The sequence below is a fragment of the Pocillopora verrucosa genome, chromosome 6, assembly GCF_036669915.1.
Source record: "Pocillopora verrucosa isolate sample1 chromosome 6, ASM3666991v2, whole genome shotgun sequence".
Lineage (NCBI taxonomy): Eukaryota > Metazoa > Cnidaria > Anthozoa > Scleractinia > Pocilloporidae > Pocillopora > Pocillopora verrucosa.
The window spans coordinates 7,010,428-7,037,910 of record NC_089317.1 but is presented as its reverse complement, the minus strand read 5'-3'; the positions used below and the strand labels follow the sequence as shown (position 1 = coordinate 7,037,910).

Genomic DNA, 27,483 nt, shown 5'->3' with positions numbered 1-27,483 from the left:
GGAGGTGGCGCTGATACAGTCGTCGATGTAGCGACCGTAGAGTTTAGGTTTGGGGCCGTTGTATTGACTGAAAAATTGGTGTTCGGTAAAACCTATGAAACAATTGGCGTAGCTGGGTCCCATTTTGCTTTATTAAAAGCAATTAACTTTTCTACCCCGCATTTTTTACCCCATGGCTCGGGTGTCATCTTTCCTTGAATGTTTTCTTCAATACACCCATTTCATTTACATAACGATAAAGCAAAAAGACCAGAGTGTCTATTAAGAAGCTTTTAACAAATCATATTTTATTCCAGCGTCAATCTGAACTACATATTAACCTAACAATTTTTTTCTGCTTCGTGAAGCCTCTGAGTTTGAGTTTGGGTTTGGGTGTGGGTTTGGGTTCTATCAAATTCTTGATACACATATTTTTTTAAACACGTGGAATTTAACGTCTCCCTTTTACTTTCTTTGGCTACACAGGTTTTCTGATGGGGTCAATTTTTTAAATCCAATTGACAGAATGAACCGACAGGAATCTAGAGGTAACATTTCATCTGTACAAGCTCATTGGTCAAGTCGTGCGATAAATTATTCCATAGGTTCCTGTTTCTGACTTGGTGGATACGAGATTGGTATAGCCAGTTCATATCAGGCGCGGGCTCATGGAACAACTGTTAAATATAGTACACATATTATAATAAGTATATACAGTAATTGCACGAAAGACAAAGGTTCTTTGATTACGGCTTACGTCCATTTCTTAGGCAAGACCACTGAATTAAGAAAAATGCGGGGACTTCGATTCATTAGCCGGTTCTAGGCGTTCATTTAGTAAAACAGAACGAAATAAATGAACTGCGCGATGGTACCAACAAAACAGTACGCGACCCAACCCACCCCTGGCCCGTTTTTTTCACTCAGCTGCTATCATCGCATCATTTACTATAATTACACTTTGCATTTGCAGGAATTGTACGTGAAAAGTTAAGTGGTTTTTTCAAAGACAATACTCTGGATGCCAGTAATAGCAATGTACACTGTATGTCCCGTTACAAATCCATTTATTTCCTCTTTCACGACAAAGCGCAGTTTACGTGACGATAACTACCAATAATTCCCAGAGCACTAACTTTTGTTGACTGTTCCAAAATTGTATAGTCAGCACCCGTTCTTATTATTTTATTTTTTCATCCTCTCCAGGCTACTCGAGAGAGCACTAATGATTTAGTAAACATCTCCAGGGGTAAAACCTGTGCATTTTAATGGTAGGTGTTAAAATATTATCACACTTTCGTGACATGCTCCTGATTGTGGCGACAAATCCTAGGAGATAAAGTTATTTACCTGCATAAATCAGATCTTAAAATTTAGCTTCTTGTGGTCTTACCATACCATGTATTTCACAATTTCTCTACATTTCGTTTCCCGTAGAAAATTTAGGAAATAGTCATTTCCCTCTAGGCAAAAATCTTCAAAATTTTATATACAATTTTCAGCAAATTCATCTCTCAAAGCTAAGACGATTGCACAAGTAATGTGCCAATTATAATTTTTATTAGGATAAGGCTAATTTTTAATTAATAATACTTTCAGTGTAAAAGTATTTCGAGTTAGTATCGCAGGCAGATGCGGTCTTAGGGAAAGCAGTTTATGCGCCGGATAGCTTTCCTAAAACCAAGCGGGTTTTGCGGCAAAACAATTTTTTAGCAATTTACTAAAACTGCAGACAACTAAGGCACACAGAACGAGATCTCATCAATCTAGTTAATTGGATATTTTCTGCACTATCCTGCCTTTCAGAATTGAGTCAGAAAATAAACTGAACTCCAACGCTTGTGTCGAGCATGCGTGTAAGTGCTAAACATGTAAAAGAGAAAATGAGAGTATACTTTATCGGTAAACTGATAAAGCGTTACAGCGTTTAAGAATATAAAATCAATCGAGTTATAACGTTCCAGCCTAATTGCTTAACACAAAATGGCTTTTTCTACCAAGTAAGCGTGTGAGGAAAAGATGATTCAGCCCTGAAACTTGTTGTGGCAAAGTGTTCAAACTGTTAGCCGGTCATATACCGCGGAAATCTATCTAACTACACTATTAAATCCTCGACGTTTGCATACAACTGCTTGTCGTACATTGTCATGTTGATCAGCTTCTGCAGAAAAGAATAATATAATAATTGGCATCATTAAAAAAGTGTTCCTCTTACGTTATAAGCGTTTATCCTCACAAGTGGTCAGCTTTTCACACCAAAACAAATTCAAGAAAGTATTTTACGGTGTCATTTGCTGCTCTTTGTGCGTCTCAATACAATTTTGCAATAATCCTACCATCTTTTAAATAACCATAAGGAGTCAATTGTCGCAAGGACATTCTAGTTCCCTTCCTCCTTGTTTTTCGTGGAGTGCTAGCTTCAGTGACATAACAAGAAGATGCAATCCCAACTTCGTAAAAAGTACGCTATCTAAGCTAAACGCTATTAAGTTTAAAACCGTAATTAGCTAAGCCTAAGTTAGTCGGTCTAACGTGAAAAGAAACTTTCATGTTGATCAAAATTCTCACCTTGTGTAGGGTTTCCATGTCCTTAAGCTGATTTTTCAATTCAGTAAAAGTTGGTCTTGCATCTGGGTCATTCTTCCAGCACTTCATCATAATCTTATACCTGGTATTGTTCAAATGATCTGTTAGAGATTTAAAGAACGTTTCCTTGTAGGATGAGAGAGAACGAATTGAAAAAACACTTACAATTCTTCATCGACGTGTTGTGGTTTAGGCATCCTGTATCCATCCTGGAGTAAGTTTGCAATTTTTCTTCCATCCATTCGTGGGTAAGGTGAACCACCTGGAAGAGCCATAAGACCATCGAAATATAAATGTGACGAAAAAACGACCTTCACTGAAAACCAACCATGTAGTTTGAAGCTCATTACGTTTGTCTGACTGAACACGTTACATTGCTTAATTGAACATGGTATATAGCGAAAAACATATACAGGGTCTTATAAATCTCCATTCGATGTTACCTATGGTAAAAATCTCGTACAGCAAAACTCCATAACTCCATCTGCAGAAAGACAAATCAAACAAATATATATTGGGTGACTGAAGACATTAACATTTTATACGACAACTAAAATATATGTATTCTTTTACAAAGCATAGAATTCATGTCCTGATTAAAATTGATAAAACTTAGAGAAAGATGTTTTTCGTCTGGTCACGAGTGTGGGACAAAGAAAAAAATTTTGAGTCTCCACGAGGAATTGAACCTCAGACCTTCGGATTCCGCGCTCCGATTCTCTGTCTTATTTTTATGTACAAACATGACTCTATCGACATTGCTGATCCTTGCAGTATGCAGGAAGCGCGTAAAATGAACTTACTAATAGAGCTTGCTCACCGTAGAGTCCCTGTGGCTCAGTGGTATGAGCATCGGAGCGCGGAATCCGATGGTCTGAGGTTCGATTCCTCATGAAGAGTCAAGAATTTTTTCATTGTCCAACGCTCGTGAGAGGATGAAGAAAAAAAAACTTACCCTCTCTCTTATTCTATTGGTAAAACTTGTTGGAAAATTGCTACGGGTAATAATCGGGTATACTTACACATCACTTTTGGTGGTATATTTACCATACATCAAGGCCTCATAAGCTGTCCACTTCACGGGAAGACGGCCCTAAAGATTTCAAATATCACTTTGTGAAACAGCCAAAAAATTATAGGAAGCGACCGGTCAAAGACAGTGATATTTAAAACTACACTCGTATACGCATGGCTAATATTTTCATTCAGGTCCCATCCAAGGATTTTGTGATCGAAATCGGGAGTATATCAGCTTTAACAGAACTATGGTGTGAAAGTCACTAAACTGAACGATATGTAGTACCACCCCCACCTCCCCTCTTTCTTGATTACCTTAGTCTTTCGTTCATAAATATTTTCCTGCTGCACATCTCTTGCCATTCCGAAGTCTGTCACTTTACACGTTTCCTTTTGTCCAACCAACACATTACGAGCCGCAAGGTCTCGGTGAATGATCTAAGAAAGCATTGATCCGTGAGCAAAAATTAGCGATTCCAGAAGAAAAAGAACTGAAATGAAATAGTTCAGATAGGAAAATAGAAATATCCAGCGACATAATATGATGTGTGTATTTCTCTTTATTCCAGATGGCAGAAAATTAAAATTACTATAATTGCTGTTCCATATTCCAAAGAGAAGCAAACCACTTTAGTTCTGCAATACATAATTATTTCATAGAAAGCTTATCTTAAGATTTTATTCGAAATAGGGTTCTGTAATGTAGCAGTTTAGCAACCAAAGACGAATTTTTTAATTTCAAGTTTTGATTCCTTTTCTTTCTTGTCACTAAAATGGATATTCGTGGTACACTCAGTTTAGGTTGAATAAAAGATCGTATTCATTCACGTCTCTACCTTTGCCTACACGAGAAAAACCCAGATATTTTATTTCGATGAGGTACACTTGCAGCGATGCACAAATATCGCCATTTGCACGGTGAAATATAACTTAAGTGATGACGTCAAAATTGGTAGGGTTCCTGGCCCTAAAGAAATAGCCTCAACAAGACGGTAAGAATACGTTTGCATATCCCGGGCGTGATCTTGTAGAGACATGATATTCTATGCAAGACAGGGCTTAACATGACGATACACCTTACAAGAAGGTTTTAGAATTGTTTTTCTTTGATGCCTTTTTAATTAACTTACAGATTTTGAGGATAAATAACTCATTCCATCAGCAATTTGCCAAGCAAACTTCATCAGCTGCTGTGACGTCAGATTTGTTTGTGGTTTGATATCCGGGTCTTTGAAGTAAGTGTCTTTTAATCCACGGCTCTTTCTCAGGTAACCCAGCAGATCCCCAAAAGGCACGTACTCAATCAAAACCAGTAGCTGTTCTGAAGAAATTAAACAGTTTCATTTAGATATTTCTCTCTCTAAAAAAATTAGCAATAAGTAAAATAAATAAAAAGCAGTCAGGGTCACGAAAACAAGATGTAGTTTTACAATGAAAAGCTGGAAAACTTTGTAACGGTCTCAAAAGAAGGTAAAGACCAAATATCCCTTAGAAAAAGCGATTCTGCTTATACAACAGAATGGCTTGTACAATGGCCATTATTTGGTCTTCGTCTAACAGCAAATCCAAGAGCGTCGCTGTTAGCTAAAAAAGGATAAAATTACCATATGCGATGGCTGTTTGTTGTGCTCAATTGTGAAGCAGTGAATTTTCCACTGAAGCAAATTATCAATGACGCGAAAGCGTTACAGAGTAAATCAGAGTAAATGCAAAATGTGTACAGCAAAATTAGACCTCATAATCAAAGCTTACCAGATTCTGTAACGCATCCCAGAAGTTTAATGACGTAAGGATGTGGTTTTAGCTGCTTCATTGTGTCAAGTTCTTTCATCAAATCTCTCTTGTCCGATTCAGTAGCGTTTGCTGGAGCGTTAAAAACAAGGAGTAAAATTTGGTTAACGGGAATAACATGTAAAATGTCGAAATAGCGACATAAGTTGTCAAATGACAAATAGCTAAAAAGTTGCGGTAACCCGGTAACAGTGAATGACTGTAGGCCAAGACTGTCATTCAATTTACAGTACAAGAACTCACTTTTAAGCATCTTAATAGCCACTGTGGTCGTTTCAGGACTCCCTCGAAGTCTTACCGCTGTTCCCTTGGCAACCTGACCAAAAGCACCTTTACCAATGATTTTTTCTATGGTCACGTGGTGTCTTGGAACTTCCCAGCAGCGTGTTAACGGATGAAGAGGCACGTAATCAGCACCTGAAGCGGTACTTTGTGCTTTTCTATCATGTTTGTTGACTTCTATGAGATCCATGTATTCCGCAGGAGGCTGGGTGAGTTTTGCTGAATCGGGTAGACTTGGTTCGTTATCTTCTAATCCTGTTTCATTCTATTAAACCAACATACCGTTAAGGTATTCATATACAAGTCTGTTATTAATCCCAATAAAATTTCCTACATTCTTATAAAAATCAGTTCACCCGTTTTCATCAGACAAGCGTTTATATTATTTCATAACAAGAGATTATTAATAGTTTATAATCTCTTGTCCTTAAATATTACTAATATTTATTATTATTAACACTTTGTTCTCTGCCATTGAAACTATCATGTCCAATGCAGTGATCGAGGTTCATAGCATATTCGTTGAAGCTACAAACTGCAACATGAAGATCATCGATTGGTAGTGCAATTTTTTGACAAATGCACACACGAAAAAAAAACTCTTGCTGTACTAAGCTCCTGGACTAACGCTTTGAAAATAAGTCATCAAGGTAAAGGGACGGCCAAAACGGCGTGAAAAAAAAATTATTTACAAAACAAATATCAACCGGGTGCAGACCAGTTTGCTATCTATGAAGTGAAACCACGCAGTTGAACCAGGGATAACCGAACGAAAATCGATGGAGCAGCTTGGTAAAGGACATGATCCCAGGACAAAGATCCTATCGAGTCAAACTTCTTCCTATATTTCATTGTACCTGTCATTAATGCATTATGCCTTTTTTTGTAGAACTACACCTTTTTTCCTTCCTATTTGTTGCAGGCGTTTATTTCCTTCTAGAGAGTAGAGGTAAAGTGAGATTACATAATTACTGGCCACACTAACATGACCTCAATGTCTTAGCTGTAACTTACGTAGGAAACACCTCTTTCATCTTCATAAGTCCTACAATTGAGAAAGCATACAAATATTTATGAAGAGCTGAGAATCTCATCAGTTTTAAGTGGAAGTTTGTTATGAGATTATACCATATCTGGAACATTACATCGACACACTCCAAGTGGCAGCAAATTCTTACCTCTGTTTCCCAACAGCCCCTGAAAAAAATCAAAGTGCTCTGTGAGCAAACTCGTGAATTGACATATGATTTTTTAGATTATGTTTAATGTTATCTGGTTTAGGGAATTTTGTGGTTGATTGTCATATCTAGAGTACGAGCAGTAGTTCAGTGTTCGCTAATGTAGCAAAGAAACAAAGTAACGTTGGGATAAGAAGGCATTACAATTGAAATGATCATGCTATTACATTTGACAAGGGTGGATGATGTCATGTGTTTTAAACGTCTATCATTTTTGTTTCTGGTTCAAAAGAAAAGGTTGGAAGTAAATGTGGGTGAAAAGTGAAATTTACTGTCTTTTATTGTAAATATTAGAAAATCAAGGCAATATTGTCTAATGAAAACATTAACGATTCCCTCTTTATCAAATGAGAAAAAAGGGGACGAGTTTTGAGTGATATAACTAAGCCAAGCCTGCCACCGTCATTTTGGATCTCCGCCTGGGTAGATTTAAGTCACGTGCTAGGCAACGTATAATCAATAACAAGATAGAATTTCATTTCAGGCCTATTTATCAATTTTGTGGTGTGTAACTTTCGCATTTTAGTACGTTGTATGTATGTTGAATCTTCAAATTGTCTTGAAACTTAAAAGAAAATTGTTCTTTAAAAATTCACTGAAAATCGGTAGCTAAAATTGTTTGTTTAGGCGTTATTTGATTTTCGTGTTAACTTGTAATTTCGTCAGTCGTCGGCATCTTTCGTAGCTTCACACAGGAAAAATACACGCGACGAAACGTAATGATCAATTTTGTCCTCAATCTCACGCCATAACAGAAAAAGCTTTTGAACATCTGTAAACTCCGAGCGCTTCGCAGTAAGTGATATTTTCAATGAATCTTCGGATTGTTTTCAAGTTCAAGGACTGTAAATTAAATTATGGAAAACGAAGGTTGTTCTGTTATTTCAGTGTGAATCCTTGCATGCCTGCCAGTCGCTGGCGCCGCTTGTTGAAACTAAAACGGAAAAAAAAACTCTTTTAAGGTTATCATTGGCTTCTTTTTCACCCCACCACTATTCTTAGCAACAAAGGTCGCCATTTCGTCTGTTTATTGCTCGCCAAAAACTATCAAATGCACTCAAAAGCCTAAAAGCTAAAAAAAGTTTACAGGAATCGACCAATCGAGCGAGCGAGCGAGCGAGCGAGCAAATGCCATTCCCCACATCGTATCTATAACTCGCTCTTGTGCATGCGCGCAATTCACGAGTTAAAAACGAAAGGAAAAAAAGACAAATGATGTGGATGTGGGTCAAGATTTTCTTTTGCTTAATAATGAATCTTGCAGCCAAACCCTCTATCATAGATTATGAATTTTATACCTACCTTTCTTATGTAGCCAGATTATGTAAATAATTAGAAGAACGATTATGAAGGCAAGAACCCCATTTATGGCTAACGAGACGTTGTTAGGTGGGCGATTACATTCCTCAGGACCTAAAATGATTCAGTTTACAAAGTCTGATCAGGTAACATTCACACAACATTTACAGTGATCGTGGTCAATACACTGCTCTCACTACATAGCTTACGCTCCTAAACGAAAACCGTTAACTCTTATTTGCTAGGTACTAAGGAAAAGCAAGATGCTACTCTCCCTATAAAAATGTTTAAAAGTAAGATTTTGTTTAATTAAATAAAAACAACAACAGCGACAAAAAAAAACTTGGAAATATATGACTCACAGAATTGAGTTGTTTGATTAAACAGATACGGAATACAATTTGAAAAAAGTCCATCTTAGGACGAATTCGTGTAAACATTTAACAATAATATTTCTTTGTAAAATTTACCTTTTGTTGTGCTTTCCGAGCCATCTGTGGGTATAAAAACTTGTTTAATTGATTCTGGATCGACTTTAAAACCTCCGAATTTGTCTTGCTTTGCAGCATCTAAGAGGACAGTCAAAACATTGCTGACGACTACACTTCGATTGAAGCTCATCATGAAGTCGAGAACAACACTGCCACACCTAGGTAAGGGGAGAAGGATGTAAAATGCCGAATCGAACACTGTGCCGAAAAAAGTAAGACGCATAAGTTATGACTGATTATACAGTTGGTATTAAACAAAACGAAATCGTAGGAAGAGTTCATTTAGGTTTGCAAGTAGTTTCTTCATCCGCTTTTACATTCTTCACCTATTCAAACATTTGTCACCTTTGGAGAATATAACTACATTTCCTTTTCCTGATATTTGTTTATCTCTCCCTTGAAAGCCTATTACGATTACAATACAAAGCCATTTGTTACAATAAATAACATTTTCATTAAAGGACCTTGTTGCTGTCTTTGCTCTGTGAAAAAAATTGCCGCTACCTTAATTTAAATAACGTTACTTGAGTAATAGTTAAACAGGTTATGAATTAGGAGAACCGCAGTAGTTAACTCAACGTTACACTTGGGGATATAGGCGTCTTGAGGTCTGTTTTGACTTATTATAAATGAGTAGCCTAAAGATTAGAAAGAATCCAGCGCCAAACAAAGTACGTTACCGAAAGGACAGAGTTTACAGCGAGAGCAATTCGACGAAGGCGCACCTTGCGTGACAAAAATTGAGTAACCACACGGCTCAATTGCATAATCAGTCATAATTTATGCATTGTGCCCTTAACGGCACGGTTCTCTATTCGGCATTTTATTTGTACTTTGGTGACTTTTAAGTGTTAAAATACATTGAGATTTAACCAAAAGAGTATTTTTGATCTAATAAACCAAGGTAAATAAAATTAATTCATGTCATTAATTGTCAATCTGTTGCTGTACATTAAATAAAATGTACTTCAAATGTAGATTATTTCGCATTAACTAAGATTTTTTAGAGCAGAAACACCCATGTTAACACTAAAATACGCCAAACTGAGATAAAGCTCCTCTCCGCCCCAGAACACAGATTTGCGTTAGCGTTTTTTGTTTCAGTGTTAAGACAAACTGCACCTTACCTGGTGTTCACGGTGTTGGCGGATGAGCAGCCAAACTTAAAGGCAATTTGACAAGCCTAAAAGCACATTTAAAGAAAAAATGTAAATTTGAATACTTGTTTCGTTATTGAAGATCGTTCAAAATGTCTTTTTGTTTTAACAGAAATATTGAGATTTCGGTCAACAATAGATTGATTAAGATTCCCTTTTAATGACAAATATTATGGCAGTATTCTATACACTCCGGTATACGGACCAAGTAGATTATCTAACCATTTCTGGAAATTTCGCAGCAACTTCTAAACGTCTGCTACAGTTCCCCTGTATCGTCGCTGTCAGGTAAACTTCTGTGCTTTCTGAAGCTGAAGAAAAGCCGTGTCCTTTTACATTTACGAAAAACATGAAGAGCCTTGGTTCACAAAAACTGCCGAGAAGTGGTTCCATCTAACAATAATTCAGCTTGAATATTGTTATGACTGTTTGTGAGTCTACAGTCCTTCGCCAAGTTCCAGGCCTTCAGTGACCTAATTCACTCTTTGTCTTTTACTCAAACTCATTTTGTAACACTAAAGAACATGCTATTATGATTACATAGTTTTACATGTAAAAAAGAAAACGCCTATTAAAGAACATTTACCTGCGGGAGTTGTTTGGGATGAGGTGGCAACTGTACTTGAAACTGTTTGAACTGGGAAAAAACAAAATACGTTTTAAAATGATCGACAAGCAATTTTAAATTTTATGTCATCATCATACCAACCTCAAATAACATGATAATAATAATACGTTAGCGTAAGTAATTTTTTTCACGGAGGTTCAGGGTATGATAGACTATACTTCCTAGAACTGTTATTATTATTCATATCATCGTCACCAACATTATTATCATTGATATTATTATCACTGATATTATTATTACTATCATCATCATTATAATTATTATCATTATCAACACTATCACTAAAAAGTACCCAAAATGTCAGAGAACTACAGAGAGGTCCATAAAATCTTAGAGAAAAACTGACCTTTTTATTGTTAAACTCAAAAGAACATAGAATACTAATACAAATACCTAAGTACACATATAACAACAAGACTAACGACAGAGCTACATAAGAAAGAAACGAACTTACAATTTGTGGCGTAATCAGGTCTGGTAATGAAACTCTTAAACAAAAGTTACACGGCGCTAGCAAAAATTAACGAAAAGACTGACTTATCTGAAATCAATTATTAACGAAAAGTATGTAACTAAAACAAAGCTTGTACTAGCGAGAAATAAAGTGCTACAAGCATTACGTAATTCGTACACAACCTCATGCAAAAAAGCGGGCTTAATTGAATCGAAACAGAACATCACAACAGTAGTTCAATTGAAAGAAAAACAATATAAAATATTTCCGCAGTTACTTGACAATAGACAGAAATTCAAATTCTAGTTGCTACATTCCAACCCCTTAGGTTTACTTTAAGTATTGGACGATCGGATCGGATAAATCCATCCCTTCCTGGGTGAACTTCGAGAACGCGACCCAAAGGCCGCCGACTGGGGTGAACTCTTTCATCAGGAATTAAAATCAGGTTACCAACAGCAAAACTATGAGGTGGTCTGATCCATTTCTGCCGTTCTTGCAAATTTAACAGATATTACGAAAACCATCTCCTCCAAAATACGCCAGGAAGGTATTGAACCAACTTCCAGCGACGATAGCAGTACAAATCATTCTTAACGAAGACTCCTGGTGGCAAATTTAAATGCCATCGAAGTAACAAATGGTCAGTAGTCGAAGATGGTGAATCAATAGGACTGCATGCCATTGTTAAGAGTCAATGGTCAACCATTGAGAATTCCATCAACTCCTGCCATCAACGTTGGCAGTGCGTCTCCAAAACCAATTGTTGCTTAAAAAGGGCTCTTAAGATCTTTCTCACTAAACGAATCATACGTTCCCAGACTCCTCCCATGTGTGATACTTCAGGGAAATTAAATTTCCTCTTGATGTTCTTCTGATGATGATCAGGGATTTCTCTCTCTCCGCTACTTAAGTTCATACCATTGTTACCTCTTATCATTTTTGGCGTCCCTCTTCTGCTGATGAATCTGCATAGAGCGCGAATAAACGATTCTGTTTCCAGAGACTCGGTCACTTCAATGTGGATTGCTCGGATAGTTAAGCAAGAGAAAAGACACCATAGCTTTTAACTGTACTTCTGCCTTGCTTCACATACAGTGGGCCAAAGGAATCTATGCCAACGTTAGAAAACAGGGGTTTATCTGGAATAAGCTTGTTGCCAGGTAAATCTAACATCAATTGTTGGCCCTTTGCAGCATTTTTTTTTGGCATGTCAAACAGTTACTGAGTATTCTTCAAAGAGCAGCCCGTCCATTAAAGATCCAGTACTTTTTTCTCAAACTGGTCTGGACATATTCTTGACCAAGATGACCCACAGACTAATGAACATCCATAATGAGCAGTTTGGTAACATGGTGCTTTGAAGGTGACAGCAATTGATGTCTCGATTGGTAATCTGATGAAGAATTTTGAAGCCGATCACCGACTCTCAATATTCCCGCTCCATCCAGAAATGGTCTCAATTTGTACACTGAACCAAATGAGCCCATAATCTTCAATTTACGCTTCTCAGATTCCCCTGGGCTCAAGTCTGAGAGGGTATTAAGCACTGGCGAGAGAGCTAATTTTTACACGTATGTGATGATTTGAGCCTCTGCATGTCGTAATTCGTCCATCGACAGCCGTCCACAAGGTAATGGATCAACAGGATCCTCTTGTAAGTACCTCTTGCTCTTAAGGAATTTTTTTAAAATCTCAGACGCCAAGCAACTCCCTTCTTAAGCTTAAACCATGACGAATATTGCAGAACCATTAGGTTCAGTGGTCCTTCATGAGGTCCCCTCTATGAGAGTAACATGCTTTGTTCGAGCTTGACCCTAACCGCTCGGTCTGACTAAAGAGACTGGATAGGTGGGCTACGATGTTTCACTTTTCTAGAGAAACTTAGGGCCTCTGAACCAAACCTCCCTCTTTAATAACTCCTTTACCGCAACCACAAAGTTCTACTGGGAAGGTTCTGAGCCATCATGTATCACTGTCAGGCAATTGGCCACAAACATGTAGAATCGTTTGTCTCTTTGCTCGTGATATATTGGAGGACAGCTCTGGAGACTAACCAAAACACTGTGTTGAACTTCTGATTCATTCTGACAGCTAAAACAGCAGCTGACAATTCCAATCTGGGTATAGTCATCTGTTCCACGTGAGCCAAGCGAGATTTCCCAGCGAGGAGACTGCAGTGGGTGCGGCCATTTTCAAAGACGAGTTTTGTATATGAAACAGTCCCATAAGCAATCTGAGAGGCATCTGCGAAGTGGTACAGCTCTGCATTTTGTACCCAGCCAAAGTCGATTGTTTTCAAACATATTGGCAAGGCAACTCTTATAAGCATAGGTACATCACATAGCCATCATCTCCAAAACTGACATTACTTTCCCACTATCTCTTCATCCCAGGTGAGTCCTTGTTTGCAGAGATCTTGAAGGAGCTTTTTAGCGAGTAAGGTGATTGGCGATACTATGCCAAGTGGATCATAAATGGAGCTAGTCACTGATAGAATCCCTCTTCGTGTGAAGGCCTAATCCTTTAGTACCATCTTGAAAGTAAACATGTCGCTATCCATGTTGCACTGAACACCAAGGGTTACTTCAATAGGAAGCACACAAGAATTTGAACACAAATCCAAAATTGATGAAGCTCTGTCTGAGGTCGGAATGGTTTTGAGGACTTGCCTCCTGTTACACAAGCATTTAGCCAATTGAAATCCACCTCTTGACAATAGGACACACAAATCTTCTCTCAATTTACTGGCGAGTTCTTTGGTTACACCGATTTAAAACAGTCATCCACCTAAAAGTTCTTCAATACTGTGTTGATCACTTAATTGAGCCGCCTTTCGAAGACCAAAATTTTTCCAACTTGGTGAAGACGTGCCACCAAAAGGTGTACTCAACAGGCTCCTTAGATAAGTCATCGTCAGGCCACCAAAGGAACCTCAAGGTATCACCATCGTTTGGATCAACCATTACTTGATGGAATATGGCTTCAATGCCTGAGGAGAGAGGTACTGGTTCCTGAAGAATTCTTAAGACGACACCAAGCGGGCTGTTAGTCAAGTCTGGACCACTGAGTGATTGGTCGTTGAGCGATGTCCCTTTGTATCGGTTTGTGCAGTCAAACACCACTTGCAGTTTCCCAGGCTTATTAGGATTGAAGGCAGCATATAATTGACTGGTGATATCTTGACTCGAGGTTGTTCATTGTGGTTTTTTTTAATTTTGGCTCATTTTCGCAGACCAATATTTTAATTCATTTTGACAACATATCAATTCAACTGATACTGACATCATACACTACATCTGAAGAAAACATTCCCTATCCTCGAAATTCTGTTCAAAACATCAGGAACATCAACAACATCTGCCTGAAAATACTGCTAACTAGCACATGTGTCGATCGTCACGCACAACACGTCAACCTCATTACCAGGGTCTTTATCCCTCCCTGTTCGGGGTTGTAATGGTTCATTGTGTGGGAAGTTTTATTGACGCAATGTAAACTGTTATAAAACATATTTCCTGTTTTGGATTATAAATCAAAAGTACTTAAGAGAGGATGTCAGCATCCATCGAACAAATTTGAAATATTGTGGCAAGTCGACCAAAATTCGTTTTCTCTTCTACTTTCATATTTTGTAGCCCAATATGTCCTAATAATTGTGGTATAGTTTTTTTTTGTGAAAATATATTTCATTTTTCGAGAAATGATATTTTTCGTTCAGCCGCTCAAATATGCAAATTTTCACCCTGAATATTACCCGAGTTGTGTGACCTCATGTAAAGAATTTACTTGACCTCCAGTATCGCTGTCGGCATAATCCTTTGTTTTATCATCTAAACTTAATCCCCTGTCATTATTAAAGCTGGCAAAGAAATATTTATTTTTTGGTGAATATTTTTGTCCGACATACTTTTTCTATGTCGAAAAGTAGCATCAAAACAAAGACAGTTTTAACAATGACCGATGAGCTTCTAGCTTTTAAAAGACAAAAGGATGGTTATAAAGTTACTGTAAAAATTTCCTTGTGTATTTGTGTCGTTATATCGTGAGACGAACTCAAAGTCCGGCAAAATTTACTTGTTAGCGCCTAATTGTCGCCACCGTTTATTGGCATATCGAGGCATAAATCACCACAATTTTCGAAAAAATCTAACATAACACTCTTATTTATGATTTTATAAGACCAATAAGCTGTTACGGCTATTATATTACGCTTGAGTATTACTTTTTGCCGGGAGCCCAGATTTGAAGTCGTGTTTTCCCCCATCCATTTATATCAGAAGCTGGTCACGCAATAATTGATACCAACACAAATGAATATTTACCCTGTATAAGATTTTTGTTTATGTTGAATGGACAATATTACAATATGTTACTTTTGTGGTCACTAATCGTTGTTTCAGTAGCAGCTTAGCAGTTCAAAGCGGGTTGTTGCTTCAACGTTATTGAGATTTATAGTGTTCTGGCAGGAGAGCAGAGCGCGATCGGAAATATGTAAGGATGCTTGTCATACCTTTCGCCGGCAAAGGAATCATTGATGGATCTGGACATTTTAGTTTTCTGAATACAGCAATTCTTGGATGGTTTTTATAGATATGAAAAGAGAGGAAAAAAACCCATCTCTTCGTAATTCGGAGGTTGATTCATCTTTGAATTTATGTGTCACGTTTGTCATGCAACTAATATAATAATGTGGAGAAGATTTACAAACTGTAAATTAAATCTGGCTAAAATATGGTAGAGCATAACTTAATCACCGAAACAGCTAATAAAATCATAAATAAATAAGGTAAGAGGTTATGTTAGATTTCTTTACAAACTATAGTGATTTATGCCAGTAAACGGTGGCGACAAGTAGACACACCATGTATACTTCATAGTCGCTAGCAAGTAAATTTTGCCGGACTTTGAGTTCGTCTCACGATATAACGACACAAATACACAAGGAAATTTTTACAGTAACTTTATAACCATCCTTTTGTCTTTTAAAAGCTAGAAGCTCAGTAGATTCTGTCATATCTGTCATTGTTAAAACTGTCTTTGTTTTGATGCTACTTATCGACATAGAAAGTGTGTCGGACAAAAATATTCACCAAAAAATAAATATTGCTTTTCCAGCTTCAATAATGACAGGGGATTAAGTTTAGATGATAAAACAAAGGATTATGCCGACAGAAATACCGGAGGTCAAGTAAATTCGTTACATGAGGTCACACAACTCGGGTAATATTCAGGGTGAAAACTTGCATATTTGAGTGGTCGAACGAAAAAACTAATTTCTCAAAAACTAAAATATATTTTCACAAAAAAACTACACCACAATTATTCGGACATATCGGGCTACAAAATATGAAGGTAGGAGAGAAAACGAATTTGGGTGACTTGCCGCTGTTTGTCTGATGCATGTTGACATTAGCTCTTAAAAATGCTCAAATGTTTCTACTCACCCTTTATGTTAAGTCTCACAGTGGCTTTTGCTCCATCTCCAACGTCATTATGTGGGACACATTTGTACTCGCCATAGTGCTGAGATCGATTGACGTTATTGAGAGTATACTCACTGTTGCTGTTCTCCCTTAGGAGGCTGCCATTGAAATAGAACTTGTAAATTGACACTTGTGGCACAGCAGCCATAACTATGCACTTGAATGTAACAGCGGCTCCTTCAGTGACGGTATTTTGTGCAGCATTGGTAGTGAGCCTCACACCTTCAGGTTTGTCTAAAAATTTAAATCAAATCATGTCAGTTTATTTCATCGCTCATACATTTCGACTGGTTATAAATCACAACCTCTTGTAAAAGTCTAGAGGGTGCATAATGATACATGAAAAATGAAATGAAAATGTACATGAAAATAAGAACCACAAGTTATAGATCACAACCTCTTGTTAAAGTCTAAAGGGTGCATAAGGATACATGAAAAATGAAATGAAAATGTACATGAATGAAAAACCTAGAGGAAAAGTAAGTATCAGCAAACACGAAGGTTTTTAATGTTGGTTTAATTTGTTGCTAAGCTTCACAAGCCTCGCATGTTGTCTTTTGCGGCGACACTAGTCGCTGACTGTCATTTACAACCAGTACTTAATTATGGGTATTGATCATTAAATTTTAGATTCAGCATCACCTTCGAACGAGGCACAGTTGATCCCTTCTTCGGAATCTTCAGATTCTTGTCTATCCAAGTAGTAAACTGACGCTTTTCATCACGAAATTTCAATAAAGTTTTGTTTCAAAGGAAAAATTAGACGAAATAGCCATCTTTGTTCAACGGAACTTTTGCTAAAAAAACCTCAAATTGTTACTCGAACCTTCGCACGGAATTGCGACGAAAGTTCACTTGAACAAAAAGAGAAATTCGCGCACTTCTCTTGCGTTACTTTTGCACAGTACTATACATTTAATATTTATTTGCCGATGGTGAAGTGAATGTTGTTGAACGATCTCCAAGACGAGGTTGAAACGATTACTCAACAATCTTCACTGGGCCTGAGGCGGATGAGTGCTGTTATTAGTATAATTTCCCTGATGTTCTCAAATTCTGTTGTAAATGTTTTTTGTAAATTGGAAATTGGAAATTCTGTCTCAATAATTTGGATTACTTGTATCAAGATAAGCAGCCAGTTTCCACTAGAATTTAACAGGTTCACTTCACTCCATCAGCAGAAACTTCATATCTTTCTTTTGAAAAACCTAATGCCACAATGTGATTGGTGAGAGCAGCAAATCCTAATGCTGCAATCCCAATGGCTTGGGCGAAATGCCATTTCTGGGCATTTACGTCGTTTTTGTTTGTTTTTCCTTTTTTTTTTTGGTTGGTTTTTTTTTTCTTTACCTGAAATAGACCCATGACTGAATCAAATTGGCTGTGAGCCACTAAAATGAAATAACGAATGATGAAGGGGTGAGATGTGGACCCCAATAAACTTGCGTTGTATTGAACAACAGGGGTCCAATATCTGAGGAAATGTGAACGTCGAAACAATTAGATATCTCTCATAGGGGGGCGGCTTAGTGCTTGCAGGTTACACAACCTACAAAACCAGAAAGTCATAAAAATCAATTACTCAAGTGCAGGCTTTGTCGTTCCTTTCCGTGTCTTTAAATGAGAAAAAAAGTGAAGCTTGTAATCACTCCATAATGCACTCCGTCACTTTTGTGTTATTTGGCAGTCGAGTATGTAGTATAAGATGGCAAGGCTTACGAATAATTAAATATAAAATGGATTCTCGCCCTGAAATAATATCTCGAATGTCACACATGCAAATATGTGCGCAAATCTTAGGTATGCAGTTTTAGTTTAAGCCGATTTTCGCGCCAATTAGCTGATCCCAGCTATAAGTAAAAACTGTAATTTCTCAGCTGAAAGAATTTTGACCAATTCTCATCTTTCCATTGTTACGGGAAAATTTACTGACTTTTCCCGTGTGTGTTATTCGGAACATATTTATTCGTAAACTTTCACATTTAACCATTTCAAGTCCTTTCATTAAAAAAAAAATCAAAAAATGTATAAAAACCACAGTAGCTTTTAGAATAGATTTTTGTGTTACTCGCTTTCATCACATGCACCTGCTTGTCGGCACTTTTGTCATTTATTACATGGTTTTTTTAGGTAAATATAAGTGTTAATGGTCTTTCTGGAAACATTGGTTTTCATCGTAGATAGCAGCTGAGTTTATACGCGTAAATTTAATTTCTTTTCATGTGATGGTTTCCAAACCAATCTTGCATAGATAAGCAGAAACTTTTAATTGCTTTTCCGTTTTTATTTCCTGAGCTGCGCTACTGCAATTAAGATAGGTATTGTTTTCTATACCAGAGCTGTAAATTCGCACCTAGGTTTCCTACTTTAATGGCATAGAGTTTATTGCATCCGTCTTTTTAATTTTGAGATTCTTTCTGTCGTAGAAACAGATGGAATATTTAAGTAGTTTTCATTTAACTTCAAAGAGACTTTTTTCCGCTCCTTTGTGTCCTTATTCAAATATTACGATTTTTGTAACAATAGCACCTCACACCAGTTAGTTCTTAAGCAAGTACCTTGTACAGCTTCGATGATTACAAACTAGAGTATGCTAGGGGTCATGTCGCTTGTTGGCCTGACCTAGAATAAAAGTACTGTGGAACCAAAGATTGTCTTATCCTTGACGTCCGTATAAGCTTGCTCGAAGTAGATCTCCGTGTACTAGGAAATCGTGACAAGTTTCCGTTCTCGCTGCCGAGTCGTCTCTACCGAGTTATTTCCCCCAGTTGTTATTGTGCCGTCCGCTAAGAGAAAACCTATCGTCACACCATTAAGCCCCAACCAGAGCCCTCACACAGAATCAGAATATCCGCTAGCCTTGTGCGCTAGTCAAACGGAACGAATTTTGGATTGTCACAATGATTCGGAAATGATTTTAAGCCATTTTCTGAGTTAAACACAGTCCAGCTAAAGCAATGACTTGGCAAAAAATGTCGCATCCTCCTGAGTAACATAAAATGAGCAATGATTCCACGTAAATTCAATTGCCCCAGCCAATAATTGGGATCACTGAATACAAAGCCGAAAAAGATTTGATGTGGAATTCTGTTTCCTGTCACCTTTGAACAGATTTTTCAGTTCGGGGTAACTGACCCCAATAACAGGATTCGCACTGTAAATAGGGTAGATTCAGAAATAGAAAACTACGTTTAAAATGTACTTACACTGAACTACAATTGATGTATCAATAGAAGTGAATTCCACTGAGTTATTGGCTCGACATGTATATTGTCCTGCATCTCTTCTGTTTATGTTATCGAACTTTAAAAACGTAGCTTTCTTCCCTGAACTTTCCAGTACTCCATTTTTAATCCATGCCACATCCGGCGGTGGTTTCCCAGAAGCTTCACAGGCCATGGTGACAGGGGATCCCTCAATGTGATATTTTCCTCTTAAAGAGATGTTTATAAGTAGTGCCTCTGAAAGGTAAAAGAGATTATATCATTCCTCGTATAGCGTAGCAAATCTTAATTAAAATTAATATTTACCCAATTTCAATAAAACAGACAAAAGCAGCCAGCAGTTGGTCCCCAACAACCACCTAGAATAAGGGAGCTCAAACTTCATTCAACACAAGTTAACCTGTTGGCATTAGCTACTGAAGAACTTGCTCACAAGAAAAATTATAAAGCAAAGCCCCAGTCTAGGGAATTATGGGCTGATTCAGGAAGTCACTCTTTAGGCTAAGGACCCTGGTTTCTAAGCTACTTCCATTTTTGTGGATAAAATTTTTGCCCCTGCTCAAACAAATAGGAACAGAGCCAATCAAGCCACACCCCACTTGGAACTTGGTCTGACAAAGAATCTACAGAAGACATCCTCAAACCAGAAAACTGAAATTTTAATGAAAGAGAAACTATGGCTTCTTCGCAATAAAAAGAATATACCAGTGGCATGCTGAATGCGGCTTGCCCATTTCTTAAAGTTAAAAGACCTTACTCATCTCCTTGTACTGATCATTCCTTTGTCAAACATTAAATCAATTGATTTTTCGTCATGATTGTTCTGCAAAGGGAGTCACAGAAGGGAGAGTTTTGGACTTTTCCTCCGCAGTTCGAAGAATTAAACCCGCAAATAAAACTTTCTTGAGCCCATTTCAAATGCAAAGAAAACGAATTTACTTTCCTGCATTAAGAATGGATTGAATGGAGACCAATTTAAACAATTTGAGCTAAAACTTGTTTTATTGATCGAGATAATTTGAGTTGGTCCTTAAAACTAAAGTGATGTGAGGCAAACAGAGGCACTTGCAAGCAAATGAATAGGCAAGCAAACAATCAAATGTTTAAACCATATGGTCCAGTCTTAGTTTTGGTGAAATGCAGAAAACAGACAGTACCCAGAATATTGGGTGAGAAAAACTGGAGAGGGAAAAGGCGGCTTAAATCCACGCTAAGCAGTTCTAAGTAATAATCGACACAAGATTTGAGCTCGTTTGACATTAGCAAAGAAACTGTCTTCTAGACCATCAAGAGATGCTAATATTCATCAAGAAACTACAAGAGATGGTGGGAAAGGAGTTGTAGAAGCAGAAAGTGGAAAGGCGACATCAAAAACACTACTTGATTCATCTTTGTGCTGGAAGTAATATTCTTGTTGCAAAAAAAGGTTTGAGTAAGAAATGCAGAACATTCCTTGCCAGCCAGAGTAGCTGAGAGAGTATTGGTGAAAGGAGGAAATCTAATTTAACGACAGACTAAAAAACTTGATTTTTAATAGTGAGTAGCACTTTGCTTTGTGCAAATGTTAAAGGTTGAGGAAACTGTATATAGATTCCTTGAGAATGGAGCGGCTTGTTCGAAAAGTCCTATCTAAAGATGAATAATACTAGTTGTGCATCTTCAAATATCTCCATCTCCCACTCAACTGTATTAGGCCCTATTAAACTTTGTTTAGAATTTAAGAGCCAACAATTTGGAGAGCTTCCAACTGAAGTTGTAACAAAGATATCGTTAGTGTAAGTATACGCCAACTTGATCCACAGTTACTAAACAATACAAGAATTGGGGTCCTGATGTAGCTTGTCATCCAGTTGATAATACTACAAAATCTTGGAAGGAGTTATTGAATAAACCAGCAACCATTATAGAATTCTAAGTAATTTTGTTTAAATTTATAATGACCTATACTCGAGACTTAAAGGTTCTAGCTCTGCCCAAAAATCTGTCAGGTACAAGGGCCTTAAGAGAGTTACATAGCACAACTGGTTTCATCATGTGGAAGTGTTCAATAGATCTATACCACAATCCAAAACAGCTTTCATGCAAATAAAGCTGATGCTACATGAAATTATCATTAATGGATACACCAGCCTTTCAATCAAATGTAATGATAGCTAAGTGCTCTCAGTGCGAGATATCACAAGCTACATTTAGTTGGAAGACCATTATCATGCGTTTTGCCTTATAAGTGTGTGCAAACAGCTGCCTCCCTTTAAGATTTTGAAAATTGAATGGAGCTATTGGTTTTTTCCTGAGTCCATAATAGTCATAATATTTGACTAGAATCTTTCAGAGTTCACAGTGACATCAGGAAATTGGGGGTCACCTCTACAGACCTCCGTAAAGCTTCGAGAATGCATCATGTCCCAAAAATAATTTAAATTAAAGTTTTTCACAAATACACATTTTCCTCTTTATTTAGAGTCGATTGACCTCAGAACCTTAAACAGGAAAGGACTAAAGGACGAGAAAATAACGAAAACTACCGAAGAAACAAGAAACAACAAAACAAATTCCCTGCCCCCCACCCCCCAGCTCCAGCCGAGTATTCCACCAGTCACTAAAAGAGAAGGCATGAGCCAAAGTGGGAGGTGAAGTTTCCTTGATTATGCTTCTCTTTTACCAGGAAAAGTAATTTTAATTTTTTTAAATAAAACGCTAAACAGTACTTTGTAGATATATAATACTTGCAAATGATATATGCCAGGGGGTTTTGACCAGATGTCACAAAGCTTCACTTCATTCAGAACCTTTGGTTTCCAATTTACAGCTTAATTCCCATTGCTATTAAGGATCAAGAAGTAGCCTTTAAGACTTAAATAACCAATTTATTGAGATTCAAGTATTCTTTAGCATATTTACAGTACTTTTTCATTTTAGGGTTGAATTAGGTCCGCCTTGATCGAGAGGGTACACAAGAACCATGTTAAAAAATTTGGCAAATCTGTTACTAAGATGGCAGTGATACATGAATAAGAATTGCCTTCTTATGGTAAAGCAAAACAAAACAAAACAAAAAAAGCAAGATGTCTCACACTTGATTTTTTTTTGTACAAGTGAAATATGAGACATGGATTGGCTTTGGGCTACACACACCAAATGCAAATGATGATTCGTTTTGCCCCTTTTGAGCCATAATAACCTGGTATCTTTCTATCATAATACAATTTGGAAAGAGAAGTAATGTGACAGGTATCACATTACAATTAAAATAAGCCAACACAACATAGCAACTGCATAAATAAAATAAATGAAAGAAAGAAGATTACGTAATGGCTGGTAAGTGCAAACAATTTTCATTCATGAGCCAGGATGGTCACATACACGTAAGCTCCCTAAAACGTTTCATACCGTAAATTGAAATGGAATACTTTTGGTCTATTGTTGCTTTTGTGGAATTCAGCCAGTTTCTCAGTGAGGAAACCAAAGTCAGCAACAAAAACAAAGGTGTTGAACTGACCTCCATGAAAACAACATCTGCTAAAAACAACATTCCTGCCGGACCACATTGATCATCATCGAATTATTTTCTGTTTCCATGCTCAGTGTCTTTCACAGAGGATAAAGAGCTTGGATTGCAGACTTCATTGGTTAATTGTTTTCATAACTTTAAAAAATTTTGTTTTGACTTGCTCCTTAATGTCAGAAATTACTTGAGGAAGTCACCAATCTGTTAATGAAATTTACATCTGCAAACCTTGAAGATCATCATATTAATCCTCAGAAAGCTGCTAATGATGCAATGCTGACTTTCATTCCCTCTGACGAGTCTCTTTAAAAGGCTTGAAAAGCGATATGATTTTTTATACACCAAATTAATTTCACGTGCTGCCTGTGATTGGTCATGCAATATTTTCCTTCATTGATTTATCATGCAACCAGTCAGATTGTTTCTAGTTTTGACTGACCATCGACAGCTTTACTTGAAGAAAATCCTAGTACTCATATTAATATTATAGTTATCTATGCATAACAGAGTAACCCAGTAGTTGGTGCCAGAAGAATAAAGCAATAACTCTCTGATAACACTTTCATTTCTTACTCTTGAGAGACAGCAAAGTAAATGGTAGAATTTTGTTTCTCCTTTTAGAAGTGCTGCCAGTTTTGCATGCCAAGTAAAAGTAGCACTATTTTTCCCAAAAGTTGGGTTAGCTAGCTACTTTCAGCCCAGCATATAAAGGTTTGCGCATATTTATGCTATTGATTACTTTCTCCAGACCTCAGAAATATGACAGACATGAGTTGAATGCATTTCATTTATGTTTGACTATTGATGACTTTCTTTTGTCATACATACCTGCCACAATAAGTTGCACTGTGCTTTGTACCACATACAAAAAGTCTCCAATCAATTCACATTCAAATTCGGTATTGTCTCCAGGGTTAATGTTCTTGATAACCAGGGTAGCTCTTCCTTCAATTTTAACTCTTCCTTTGTAAGATGGAGGAATTTTAGGATGTTCTTGAACACCACCACTGTCATTAAAAATCATTCTGACAAATGTGCCATCTACCAGAACACTATAGGTAATGTACTGAATTTCGTTATGTGGATCAGCGTAGTCCCACACCAGATTGGCATCACTACCATTGATAAAGTAGCTTGGATTAGAAGGTTCCTGGGTGAAATGCACATCCATACCCCCTAAAATAGACAACCATAAACATAATATTCTCAGCCCTTTAGTTACATGTGTAACGATATAATTTAGGAAGAAGGGCTAAAATAGAGTCCACCACAGAGGCACTTTTAGTGTAAGCAGTAACAACAATAAGTGTAAATATGCACTACATTGGTATTCATTGATATCAATCAGCTTGAAATATACTTTCATTTGCTAAGAAACATAGTTCAAACAGTAATGTGTAACTATTTGTGCCTTTGTGTAACTTCTCAAACAATATAAATTTTGGTTTATTTGCTCTAAAGGTCTGTTTCTACTTACAAAAACAACAATTTTAGGACAAGTGCATTTCCAAGTTTAATATTATACTTAAATTGGTGTGACTAAGTTCCAAAAATGGTTAAATGTGGTTGAGACATGTAAGAAATATACTTAGATACTTCATAGTTAAGTGTGAACATGTAATTTCTATTCACAAGTTTTGGAAAATAAAATCATGAGCAAGGAACAAGCAAGTTTTTGTCTAGACTATGAGTGGATAAAAATTGTACAAGCAAAAACTAATCATAATGTAATTTGAGGAAATGTGGGTTGTGTGTGTTGCAGAAAATAGAGCAACATTTACATTACTGCTGAAACAAAGTAAAGGCAAAAGTGAAGAACAAATTAGTTGAATGAAAAGCTTGCATTAATATTATAGGAATTATAGTGCCAATTTAAAACATAAATGTTTTCTCATTCACATGTGCATGAATCAAATCGCAAAGGTGGATTGTAATGCTTTCTTATCTGAGTCAGAATCTACAAATTTAAGTCTTTTGTACCATTTTGGAGGAGATTCCACTTTAGTTCTTTGGATTGCAAATGTCAGGGATTGATCAAGGCATAGATTTAGACAAAGACTGCAATCAGTTTGCATAAGGAGAAATCAGAATGATTTTCACCAATTTTCATGAAGTCTGGCTTTCTCCGACATCATCTTCCTTAGTAAATCTAACTTGTTTACATCAATGGCTGACTTCTTGTTTTAAACCTTGAAGTCATGATTCTATAGTTGTCTGCAACCAGCAAACCTCACTGACATTCACTTTCATTCATTTTGGCAAGCCCCCAAACCACAAAGGCATAAAAAAAAAACCCATACCATTGTTTTCACTGGTCAAAATATCTTCTACAACTTGTGATTGGTCAGATGCTAATTTCTCACTAGTGAGAGAAACCATCCTACCTATCAGAATTTGTGCAGTTTATTACAAATCTTTTTGTTATTGTTGTTAAATTAGCTTGAAGTAAATCTCAGTAGGTATATACATCAGCAAAGATATCTTCACATACATTTCAAAAAGTTTGATCCTGGTAATTCTTTAACTGTTTTTAAATATACAACAAAAATAAGTCATCCACTACCGGTGTGGGATACCACACTTATATGTGCATAAAGCTAAAAACTTGCCAAGCAGACAAATCATGCATGTAGGTATGAGCAAACAATGCTCATTTATCCATCCAAGCACATTGGGAAGTTTCTTTACATGATTGCTGCCTGGAGGAAAAGTCACACTCAACTTAGCTAGCAGCAATTATCCTTGCTGAGGTTATTGTTTGAACCAATACTGATTGGAAAATTGGTAACAGCTCTTCCCAATAATGAGTGATGGATGGAAAGGAAGAGAGTTTATGTACAGATGGCAACTCTCTTCTGAGTTTGCACAGCCATTATGTTTGTAATGGAAAGCCACCTGACAAAGCAGTAACTTTCCTCATGGCTAAAAAGACGACTCACACTAATTAAGAAAATATTGCACTTCGAAGTTTCAATGTTGATGTTAAATTCTGAACGTACATGGTATCGTTACACTTGAAACATAAAATCATTTGCTCTTGATTTCTATCGCATCATAGTTATTCAGACTTCATTTATCACGCGATTGAAATCCCAACATCATATCTAAATTTTGAAATACAAAAACTGTTGAAAGCAACCTTGGAGTTCGGAAATCATTTTGACGAAAATCACGTTCATAAATAAAGGGTCGGCGTTTTCGATATCTAAGCTTAAAATGGCACATGGTAAAAAAAATACTGTCAAATCCTTTGTACGGGAGAATAACTTCACACTTACCTGACCCGTGAAACTTTACCAGCAGAAGAAAGAGTAAGTAAATTTTATAATCACGCAAAGACACCATCCTGTCAGACCTTTGCTGATGCCTCAACGAGGAAGGATGGGCCAAAATCTTCTGGAAGTCACTTGACGGGATGGCCTATAAGGCCCTAATTCGTTTTGAGACTGGGACCGGGTGTCACGATCCTTGTCGGCAAATTGCCTGAACAACATGACGGATGGTGCGATTTATGGAAAAAAATCCCATTTATGTTAGACAATTAGGACATTTGCATGAATTGTAGAAACTTTTCTTTCGGAGAAACGTTCCATTCAGATTAAACTATGCGTGAAACTTGCGAATGTGACGAATGAGAACAAAGACACCGATATCGATCACGCGCGCGTGGATGAAAGTCACGCAAGTAAAAAGTAACTTGTAACAGACAGATTTCAACTCCTCTTTCTTGTTTATCAACCGTGGATTCTTTTCCAAGGGCTACTAAATATAATCAAGGTCGGGTTCCACTGATCTATCCCCTATGGGGATGCACGAGAGTACCCATATTCCTGGGGCCGGAACCGGAAGTCAAGTGGATTACAAATGAAATAATAACGCAATCCAGACGCGTAAAGTCAGTCAGTACATGGCAAGAAATGCGAGAGTCGTTTTGAATACCTTTTTTTTTTAAGAGTAATTTTCCTCAATCTTGATTCAGCTTCTTCGTGTATCTTCGAACCATGTGGTTTAAAAACATCTCTAAGACTTTTAGTTTTGTGGTTGATGTAAAAAGGGACTTTAAGATACGGTAAGGTGAATCTGTACTACGGCTACCTTGGCCGCGATAGACTAGGGTGAGTACGGCGTATTTCCCTCCAAATACGAATCGTTAAGTTACAGCGACACTACGGCGAAAAGCTCAGAGCTCAAAGCGTTGTTGTACAGTCATTCTATTGGCAAAAATGTCATCCTTCAAGGAAGCAAGAGAGTTATTCCTTTTTTGTTATAAGATGAACTACATTAGTGATGACGAATTTTTGTTGCTTTACACTAGCTACGAATCACAAACCTAGAACTTCCGT

At 37.1% G+C, this 27,483-nt stretch overlaps 1 protein-coding gene across 1 annotated transcript; it reads right to left on the bottom strand.

Annotated features, from left to right (window-relative positions):
• Nucleotides 1-1,036: 1,036 nt before the first annotated feature.
• Nucleotides 1,037-26,546, bottom strand: LOC136281511 (uncharacterized). Its single transcript, XM_066167925.1, has 20 exons — nucleotides 26,419-26,546; nucleotides 23,969-24,316; nucleotides 19,615-19,869; nucleotides 16,370-16,642; nucleotides 10,427-10,477; nucleotides 10,063-10,151; nucleotides 9,811-9,866; nucleotides 8,663-8,841; nucleotides 8,196-8,306; nucleotides 6,834-6,852; nucleotides 6,670-6,700; nucleotides 5,617-5,920; nucleotides 5,335-5,445; nucleotides 4,713-4,903; nucleotides 3,898-4,020; nucleotides 3,588-3,658; nucleotides 3,009-3,049; nucleotides 2,731-2,827; nucleotides 2,548-2,647; nucleotides 1,037-2,140 (listed from the first exon to the last, which is right to left on the bottom strand). The coding sequence occupies exons 1-20, from the start codon at nucleotides 26,483-26,485 to the stop codon at nucleotides 2,075-2,077; spliced, it is 2,583 nt and encodes an 860-aa protein (XP_066024022.1). The 5' UTR covers nucleotides 26,486-26,546; the 3' UTR covers nucleotides 1,037-2,074.
• Nucleotides 26,547-27,483: the final 937 nt, after the last annotated feature.

Bases quoted from the DNA above. Each gene is read 5' to 3' on its own strand.
- LOC136281511 (XM_066167925.1), bottom strand. From the start codon at position 26,485: ATGGTGTCTTTGCGTGATTATAAAATTTACTTACTCTTTCTTCTGCTG. The intron at 24,317-26,418 runs GTAAGTGTGAAG...TGTCTATTTTAG, and splicing joins GGTAAAGTTTCACGGGTCAG to GGGGTATGGATGTGCATTTC. The intron at 8,307-8,662 runs GTAAATTTTACA...GAATCATTTTAG, and splicing joins CTCGGAAAGCACAACAAAAG to GTCCTGAGGAATGTAATCGC.